We start from the raw sequence: 10,502 nt of genomic DNA on the forward strand, positions 1-10,502 counted from the left end.
GATGTCTCTACTGGTAAAGCGCTGGGCTGAATATCTGTCTTTCACACCGGAACAAATGTACAAATTTGAACTTGAAAATGGAATAAAGTCTGATCTCACCGATGAAGTTTTGGAAATGTTACAAGACAAGGATCGCCATATATGGCAAATCATTGAAACGATAGGAGAGAAATAGACATATTGTGGGGAAAACCGAAATATTTTGACAGAATTTGCATAAAAAATCATGAAAACTTTCGGATGAAACTAAATTCAGGCCGATTTAAATAATGTATCAAAATAATCATTTGAAATATATAAATTATTTTTATGAACTGTATTTTTAATAACTTTTACATTTGATATTGTAAATTTATCTTGAGAAATAAAAAATGGAATAAAACAGATAATCTATAGTATTTGAACTGGTATGTGACGGAAATAACGTTTACAACAAAAGAGTATATGTAGGAACAAGAATATGTGGTATGATTGCCAATGAGACAACTCATCACAAGAAACCAAATGACTCAGAAATAAACAACTACAGGCCATCGTACTGCCTTCGACAATGTACAAAACCCATATCGCATATTCAACTATAAAAGGACTCTATATGATTAATGTAAAAATAATGAACGAAAAACAAATATGAAACACAGCAACAAACCAGACAACCACTGAAATACAGGCTCCTGGCTTGGGACAGGAACATACAGAAAGTGACGTGGTTAAACTAGTTTGAAAGCGTCAACCCTTCCTTTACCTGGGACACTGATGTAACAGTAAAACATAATATAAATCAGTTGAATATTTCTAAACTCATCAGAGGTAGAGATAACAAAAACACAGAGTGGACGTGGCAGGGTACTTATACTTCGTATCACCACAACAATTGACACTTAAGTACAGATCTGAGAGTATTCATTCTTACTGACAGCTAGTTCGAAGCCAATAACAACAAATAAAAATAACTTTAAAAATAAAATTGAGAATGGAAATGGGGAATGTGTCAAAGAGACAACAACCCGACCATAGAAAAAACAACAGCAGAAGGTCACCAACAGGTCTTCAATGTAGCGAGAAATTCCCGCACCCGGAGGCGTCCTTCAGCTGGCCCCTAAACAAATATATACTAGTTCAGTGATAATGAACGCCATACTAAACTCCAAATTGTACACAAGAAACTAAAATTAAAATAATACAAGACTAACAAAGGCCAGAGGCTCCTGACTTGGGACAGGCGTAAAAATGCGGCGGTGTTAAAAACCATACATCTAAGACTAAAATGTCAATCAGTACACACCAAACATCCAATGGATTTAGTGCAAAGACAGTCACAGAAAACATAACCTTGTGCAATGCCACGATACAGGTATCGACAGATTGAAGAGCCATGAACGTGCATATGTATATAAACATAACACATCGTTTGATTTTAAGGTTGGTAAACAAATTTTGTTTGTAAAAAAACGAAATAACACTTTTACAAAGTTTACCTAAATTTTCATGGTTCATGATTCATTGGTAAATGTTAAGATTTTGTTGTTTTATTAATTCTCTGGTCCTAAAAATGATATTTTTGGTGTATAAAATAACTGCTCAGTAGACCAAAATAAGGTATTAAAAATTAAAATACACAGACCAATCCGACTGGACAGAATCATGTATTTATAACCCATTTCAGTCAACATGTCTCAACTTTTGAAACCCTAGTTTCTGATAGCTGAAGTAGGTATTTTAATATTGCTTGTTGACATAAACAGATTCATGGGATTGCCACCAACTGTCTAAGAACAGCATAACATTGTGCATTACACAAATATAAACATTAACAGGATTTAGCAGGTTTTATTGGGTTTCATGTTGCTAAGTTTTTAGTTTTTTATGTTGTGTTATGTGGACTGCTGTTTGTGTTCTCGTCAACTTTCGATTTTCGCTATGGCTGCGCCTTTGAGTTTGATCGTTCCTTTGGTATCTTTTGTCTCTCCGTTAAAAATGTACACCTCCTTGCAAATGTACAGATGCGTACTGTACATGGAGGAATTTGTGTACAGTTAAAAATAAATAGCTACAATATACCGGTATTTTTGCGGAAGCAAAGTTATGAGAGCTAATCAGAGCTGAACACATTTTTAGAGAATCAGGGGTGTACCAGTCATGTATACACGTGCATGGCCGAGTAGAGATCGAAGAGTGATCGAATGTGGTCGCGTAGATGTCGGGTATTGGTCGAGTTGGTCTGGGATGAAAAATGTATAGAAGTCGTAGTGATCATGAAGCGATCGGTCAATGGTCGAGTTAATCTGGACCACATATCAAACAGGTTGGCGTTGATCGTGAAATGATCCGGGATATTAGTCGAGCAAAGATCGATATGATCGAGTACTGACCAGTAAACTATTTGTATTCCGACCAAACTCGATCTGTACACGATATTTCTCCATCAATTCGACCGCTACTCAACGAATTCTCGATCTCTTCTCGAGTGACTGTTTTCTCGATCCTTACTCGAATATTTTTGGCATGTCAAAAACTTTCGGGTAGAAAGTCAGATCGATGGTGACCAAGGTAGACCACCCTGAACATTCTTGTCGATAGAGTGAGACCAGTCTCCCAATCACTTAATTTATCTTTATCGAGATGGATCGAGTTGGTCTGATTGGCAATGTGAACCTAGCTTCAAATAAATCTTAAATTAAACAAAAATAAAAGTTTTATTAAATAAACAAATAAACAACAAAAATAATTATTTTCAATTGTCAAAATCTTCATCAGGTTTGCTATGACAACAAAATAGTTGACAGAACCACTGTCGAAAGCTCGTGAATCCACTGTTGGGTTTGGATTGAAAGCCAACTTCAATATCTATTGCAGATTCTTTTGTGTTACTAGTAATCGTTGAAACATGTATTTCTTCTAATACTGATGAAAAGAATGGCTTTAAATGTGGTCTTGGAGTTTCTTCTGTCTCACTTAAACTAATACTGAACCATTCACTGTCTGACGTCCTTGATGTGTCTGGTATATCTAAAAGAAAATGATACTTTATTAACATAAGAACAGTGAAAGGACATTTTTTTAAATGATCAATTTTTAAATTACAATCTCATTATCAATTATAATACAATACTTTGGGTGTTAGGGTTGAGTACATAATTGTGATATTTTAAAACAAATAATTTGTATTCAAAATTTCAGTGATGATTTTTTTTTTAAAGTTTTACGTACAAAAAATGAGTGACATTAGTGGTGATATCCAGCATTTGGCTGTATTTATTATGACTCGAAAAGCCATCTAGGTTAAAAAATGGTAACTTCTGTAGATAGAAAAGGGTGATTTGCAGTGGGGGGTTCAGGGGGGGGCGAAGAGGGCGTACGCCCCCCTTTACTTTCACTTTTTTTTTTAATTATTTTACATGATTTTAGCCAAAAAAAGGTCAAAAAAAATCGCCTCGCTTCAGCCGTCGAGATAATTTCTATAATTTACTCTACGCCCCCCCCCCCTCCCTTATAAATTCCTGAATCCACCTTGATTTGCTATAATGTACCTTGATCTTCTATGTTGTCATCTAATGTCGACAAATCTAACTTTAGTTCTTCCTTTAAAGCAAGCTGTTTATCAATGATGTCTTTTGTTGAAGGCTTGCTTCTCTGAAAAAAAGAGTCAAATTAATTGTTATTAGGTCCTTTTATACTAGTCATGATATAAAATAATGGGAGTTTCTGTTTTAACGCGCGTCTGGCGTACAAAATTATAATCCTGGTACCTTTGATAACTATTTACACCACTGGGTCGATGCCACTGCTGGTGGACGTTTCGTCCCCGAGGGTATCACCAGACCAGTTGTCAATGTGGTCATTTTTATAAATTTCCTGTTACCCAAACTTTAAATTTTTGAAAAAACTAAGGATTTTCTTATTCCAGGCAAAGATTACCTTAGCCGTATTTGGCACAACATTTCAGAATTTTGGATCCTCAATGCTCTTCAACTTTGTACTTGTTTGGCTTTATAAATATTTTGATATGAGCGTCACTGATGAGTCTTACGTGTATGTAGACGAAACGCGCGTCTGGCGTACAAAATTATAATCCTGGTACCTTTGATAACTAATTAAAAGATCACCCAGTGATTTAGCAGAAATAAAATATGCGTTTATCTAAATTGTAATTTTGACATTTTGTTTCAGTATGATAAGATAAGATAAGATAAGATATTTTCATTTCCAATTATGGGCCCCAAAGGGCATAAACATTACAACATCAATAATTTTTTCATAATACAATACAAACAATGAGATAAAAAAAAAAAAAAAAGTTAAACGAGAACTATTTAAGTTCTTAAAGAATACGTAGATAAAGAATCTATAGTATGTTGGTTTTTTTTAATACTAATGCATTTTATTACAAGTGTGGTTGATATAGATAACAAACAAGCAGCCCAAAAAGAAAAAAAAAGAAAAATAGATATCCACATATGTATAGTACACAAAAAGTTGGATCAATTAAATATATAATAATTATGAATCAGGCTTGAATCAGGCTTATAGACAGCGTTTCACCAGTAAATGTGAAGCAATGCTGTAAAAAGTATTTTCGTCTGACGGTCTGTTAATGAAATTATTTTTTATAACAACACCAATATACTTTACCTTAAATACTTTATTGACTATCCGTTGAAAATATCCCATTTTATTTGGAACAGTTTCATTAACTACAGATCCGTCCAGTTCCTCTGAAAAGCAAAGCAAAATGTTTCTCAGTTATAAACATGAAAATTGAATAATGAAACACAAACAATTAATTGGTCTTCTAACCGCAAACTCCTTATTTCAGTGATTTTCGTTTTTATATTATATTTTAATGTCCTTTTTTTGGTTTCACCAGCTCTTAAATTTTTGTTTGACTTTTTTATTTTCCAACATGTTCAGCAAGATTTATGAAAGATAGTACATTTTTTTTTTTATATTTCTCCTACGATTTTCAACCCAAATCTCAAATCTCTGTAACACAAATGTTAAAGTTATGTACCAGCTGTTATGGAATTGTTTGAGGATTTTCGCCATGTTTCCAGACTTTTACATCAAAATTTATGAAAGAGGGTACAAATATTTTTTTGGGGATACGATTACAGGGTAGGTAACATAAAAAAACAATATTTGATTAAATAACATCGAAAACAACTATTATGTTTTATTTTCCTTTTGTGCACGTAATTTGTTTATATTTTCATGTGTGTTCCTCTGCCTATTTTAAAATTTCATACTTAATTTTTATATGTGCTTACTGTCGATTGCTACATTCCACGACGTGTCTGTCATTTGGAAGCTTTGATAATTGTTATGCTGTTCTCGCAAAAATGAGTGTATTCTTTCTTCTTTTGCCGGTGAAAGGAACGGTCCTGATTGTCTTTTCTCTGTTTGTTCCTCTTTAAAAAGCAGTTCTTGTGGTGAAGTGCAAGCTTTTTCTTTACTGTTCTTTGGCTGTCAAAAAAAAAAAAAGAAATATATGAAGATATGAAAATTTCGAAAAGTTTACAGTTTTGACATCTACGCACAATATTGAAACAGGTCATTTTCAAAAAAATTGAGTAAAAAGTTAAATAAACCGTTATGAGCTACTGATTGATGGGGACGGTTACTTCTATGGGAAACACTACTGTATCTATAGTGTAAAAATGCGATTTTTTTTTTAGCACCAAAAACTCGGACAGTAAAGTGGAAGAAACATACATTAAAAACAACAATGTTTATACCTCCTGGGAAAAACGCCGAAGTGAGTAAAGGTCAGTGGCTGGTTTCCAGAACTCTTCAAATTGTGTCTTTATCTTTTCTTGTTCTCTTTTCATCCTATTTCTCTCCTTCTCTTCTTTGATAATCTTTTCTCTGGCATATGCTTCAACAAGTTTTTCGTACTCAGCATCTCTAACGGATTTGTAAAAAGCAGCACATTCGTCGCCGTCTGTTATTTCTTTGGTTGAAATCATCTTTTCTTCTTCTCTTATTGTCCTATTTCTCTTCTCTTCTTCTTGGATGATCTTTTCTCTGGCATATGCTTCAACAAGTTTGTTGTATTCAGAATCTCTGACGGATTTGTAAAAAGCAGCACATTCGTCGCCGTCTGTTATTTCTTTGGTTGAAATCATCTTTTCTTCTTCTCTTATTGTCCTATTTCTCTTCTCTTCTTCTTGGATGATCTTTTCTCTGGCATATGCTTCAACAAGTTTGTTGTATTCAGAATCTCTGACGGATTTGTAAAAAGCAGCACATTCGTCACCGTCTGTTATTTCTTCTTCTTTTTTATTCAATGGTATTTCAGTCTCGTTACAATTAACTACTTGTGCACCAGACATAATGTTAGCTTCTATTTCACTGAAAATAAAACCAAGAAGTATTCAGAATTAATGTAACGGCGTTCAGGAAATTTATTCCCATTCAATAGAATAAATGAATTATAGTGAAAAGGATATTCTCATAGAGGGCAGAAAGACACACTGAATATTATTCTTCTTCTTTTTCAAAATTGGAAAATCCGGATGTCGAACATGTTTGATTTACTGAAGTAATATACATTCCTATAGTGTTTAAATCTTAAATTTGATTTTAGCCAATACAAAATAGGTTTTACATTCTAAAGTCAGTCTAGAAAATGACGTTTGTCAAAATATAGCAGCTCATAGTAATGGTATTGAATACCTACCTGAAAGCAACTTGGAATAATGACACCATTAAACTACGAATATTCCAATTTAGACCGTTATTATCGGTCTCCATTTCTATTCTGAAAAAAAAAAGTTTTGGAATTGTTACTTATTTATTCGTTTTTTTTCAATATTTTGCCTTACTTGTTACAATTAATCACTCTCTTTCTTTCTCTCTCACCCCTCACTCTGTCTCTAATATGTCTTATTTTTTTTCATCTGATCAAACAACTCATTGTGTTGTTCATTCGACCTATTGCTCCTGCAAGCAGTATCTCTGGTTTTTTTAATATGAATAGAAACTTACCAAGTTGTTCTCGATTGCTGAATCTCGGACAAATGGTTAAATACGTTTAGAATCGTTAAAAAAGCGTGTACACTGCTGAAGGCAAGATAACAAACTGGCGACGTTGCCAAAGAAATATCAGAACTATGACGTTTAGACGGTCAAGGATCATCTGACATAGTTTTTATCGGCCGAGGTTTAACTGTACATGATCCCTATTCTAAGAACATCAATTGCAATAGTATGACATTAACAGCAATTTTCAAGGGTTTCAACTGCCTCCATGTAAAGTTCAGTGACCTAAGATAAATTTTGTCATTCTTTAAGGTTCATTTTGGTTATGTTGCCTCCAACGTGTCCAAGTGTTTACATATATCCATGATACATTAGAGCGATACTGAGGAAGGTTTATCCAGAAAAGCGCGTCGGCCGCACTAAATTTCCATTTGTATTAACTGTGCTTACTTGTGTTAACTTATAACATTTGAATTATATGCACACTACTCTAGAAAAACAGACTGTCTTCAACTAACTTTATAATTATTTTATATGTCTATGATGCATTTGCAAGCCAATTGTACACAATTTTACATATATTAATCATATTTCAATATTCCAGCAAAAAAACAAACAATAACCAAACATAAATAAAAGAAAAAAGATAATACTGTACGCAGTGGTGGAATTGCTACTATTTCTTTACTTGACATACAAGAGCCTTTTTATACAAGATTATTTTATGTAAATGGTTCTTTCAAATAGCCTATATCAACATAGCTCATTTATTCTAATTTTGTAGCCTGGCTGTTAACTTGGATGATTGGAATCATCTAATATACTAATTGTCAGTATAAAAAAATCAGTCCAAAATTGCAATGTTGTGTAAAATTGAGATCGAAGAAACAAAAAACTTGGTCAAAAAAGTTTACAGGAGGACAAATAATCAATAATGTTCGCTAAATTTCCTTAGGATTTGCCATGCTGCGGAAAATGACGCTTAAGACAAAAATAAAAAGTCTTACCTGACAATGAGATTCCTACAATCTTCACAAAACTTTCAAAATTCAATATCAAATATTCAGGCGTATAAAAGCAGCAGTCAGATAGATAGCAACGTTCTACCCTGATACAAGGTTGTCAGAGAGGTTTATGACGTTTCGACGTTAAATATCATGTGGGAACGTTTGCGTTAACTGATTGGTCAGTGGCGTAGCCAGGGTGGAAATGACGGTGGATGTTTCGCCGAGCGGAGCGATGCGAGAAAAAAATTTGGACCTTTTTATGCAGAAAATTATTTTTTATTTAAGCACATGTACTCCCCCAGAATCCGACACTAGTTAGATTTTTGTTTAAATTCAAAATACCCACCAATACATATATTTATATTTTCAACCAAATTTTATTGTTTCCTCAAAACTATCATCATTCAATTCATAAATGTTTGATGTAAAGTTTCCCACCCAATCTTATATTTGACATATCAAAATACGGACCTCATTACAAAGGCACTTCTGTATAATTTAGAAACTTCGGAATATAGGAACTGAAGTGACTTCTCTTTCCAGGAACTTGAGTCTTCAACCTTGTTTTTTTTTATTTTTGATTACTGAGCTAAACGTGTCGCAGGAGACATAAAAATACCGGGCGTGATCAAATATTTTTAACCAGTTATGACCCTTTGATATATAAATTGTAATGGAAATCTCATTTCATTTGCTGTGAAGCTTTTATTTCTTAAGATATTGAAAATAAGAATGAAAAAGAAAAAAGTGCTTTTTTAGTTATTCCCTTGATAGATAAAATATGACATGAAATGTGCATGGTGGGGAACATTGGATCTTTGTTCTTTACTGATTGAAAATAAAATTAGTATTTGAACCTAGATAGAAACGGGAATTCATAAGCCTAAGACTTATCACGATCCATTAAAAGTTTATCTTTTTTATCACGTCGTTTACCATGTCGCAAGAAACGATATCAGGATATGGTGTTGTAGTTGTTAGTTGCTATAGTCAAATGAGAAGGCATCACTCCACTAGGTTCAATTTCAGATAAAAACATGTCCACGGGTCTGCGTATCAGTCTTCTCCGCTTGCCTTAGGCAGCAACCATTAAATTTTCTCGGGGGGGGGGGGGGGGGGGTCGGGGGGGTCGGGGGCTATGGATTTTTTTTGGAAAAAAAAGTTTGTTTCCAGTTTTTAGAGAAAAAATAACTTTTTTTTTGACCCCGAGAAAAAAAAATGTTTGTTTCACCCTCAGCTGCCACTATATATAATGCCAAAAATGAAAGAAAAAAATGTTTTCGACTTGTCAAAAAAAATTGATTCGGCGAAAATAAAAATTTGTCCAGAAAAAAATCCATAGCTGGACCTTATCCTCATACCCTCAGCCTTGTTACATTTGGATACTTCCGAGTTGAACTGCTATTTTGAACTGCTATTTTTTTTTTTGTCAAAATGATGTGGATGTTTGAGCATCTGAGCATACATGCAAGCTACGCCACTGCTCTTAATTTTGTAACACGGCAAATGTTTTACAGAAGCATGGAGATAGTAAATTTGTGCAGTTCATCGTTTCAATACATAGTTAAAAAGGACGAAAGAATCCAGAGGGACATTCAAATTTATAGATAGAAAATAAACTGACAACGCCAAGGCTAAAAGACAAACATACAAATAATAATATACAAGAAACAACATAGAAAACTGAAGACTAAACAACATTAATCCAGCAAAAAACTGGGGATGATATCAGGTGCTCCGGAAGGGATAGCAGATTCAACTCCACATGTTGGCACACATACCACATCTTCTTATATCTATTTACGATACGACTAAAACATATCCGTGGTAATCGGTGAAACAGTCATAATTAAAACATTAGAATAACTTTACCATCAGATTCAGGTAGGCTTAAAACCTTTATCCGGGAAATCGTAAAAGAAACTTAAACCCTGGAATATCGTTTTAACAAGGAGACATATACTCCAAATGACTGGCGTGTCGTTTTAACTTGGAAATGTTCAGTCACTCCATATATAGATGTAACTGGAACGTTGCTCAATAGAAATGGAAAGTTTAAAATAGGAAAATTTAAATTATCTCGTATCGTAAAGTTCAGTTATTAACCGACCCTCATTGCCAGTTTCGTGTCTTGAAACTGAAATGGATTCGCTGAGAGACAGTTGTATTTCTCATATGATATTTTAAACATTCGGTCACGTAGGGGCTTTCCTACCTTACTGTACGGTATGGCTTTTGTTTACTTTAGGCCAAATAAAAATATATGTGTGGTTCCAGTAACCCTACCGTTCCTACTTTTTCGGCTTAAAAATAGCCTACCCTAAAGATTTTATTGTCATTTTTCATTAAGCACTGTTAAAGTCAGAATGATGCTTCCATAGACTCAATGTAAAAAAAAATCATAAAATAAAAAAAAATCCCTACCCTAACTTTTTTTCAGATGTAACTGGAACCACACATACTATTTTATTTGGCCTTATGAAGGTTATATACATTGACCTTTTGCTGCTTAAA

The 10,502-nt window shown here is 33.8% G+C and overlaps 1 protein-coding gene across 1 annotated transcript; it reads right to left on the minus strand.

The window, feature by feature from the left end:
- Positions 1 to 2,677: 2,677 nt before the first annotated feature.
- LOC143078153 (uncharacterized) lies at positions 2,678 to 8,099 on the minus strand. The gene is made up of 7 exons (XM_076253111.1): positions 7,989 to 8,099; positions 6,680 to 6,760; positions 5,736 to 6,351; positions 5,268 to 5,463; positions 4,633 to 4,715; positions 3,531 to 3,633; positions 2,678 to 3,009 (listed from the first exon to the last, which is right to left on the minus strand). Exons 2-7 carry the CDS (start codon positions 6,751 to 6,753, stop codon positions 2,735 to 2,737), a joined length of 1,347 nt encoding a protein of 448 aa, XP_076109226.1. The 5' UTR covers positions 6,754 to 6,760; positions 7,989 to 8,099; the 3' UTR covers positions 2,678 to 2,734.
- Positions 8,100 to 10,502: the final 2,403 nt, after the last annotated feature.

This window comes from Mytilus galloprovincialis, chromosome 6, assembly GCF_965363235.1.
Source record: "Mytilus galloprovincialis chromosome 6, xbMytGall1.hap1.1, whole genome shotgun sequence".
Classification (NCBI taxonomy): Eukaryota; Metazoa; Mollusca; class Bivalvia; order Mytilida; family Mytilidae; genus Mytilus; species Mytilus galloprovincialis.

What these genes read in the sequence shown, in the direction of transcription:
- LOC143078153 (XM_076253111.1), bottom strand. Translation starts at nt 6,753, where the DNA reads ATGGAGACCGATAATAACGGTCTAAATTGGAATATTCGTAGTTTAATG. An exon ending in TTATTCCAAGTTGCTTTCAG is followed by an intron (nt 6,352 to 6,679) that starts GTAGGTATTCAA and finishes TTTTATTTTCAG; the next exon opens with TGAAATAGAAGCTAACATTA. An exon ending in TAGTCAATAAAGTATTTAAG is followed by an intron (nt 3,634 to 4,632) that starts GTAAAGTATATT and finishes TCTTTTTTTCAG; the next exon opens with AGAAGCAAGCCTTCAACAAA.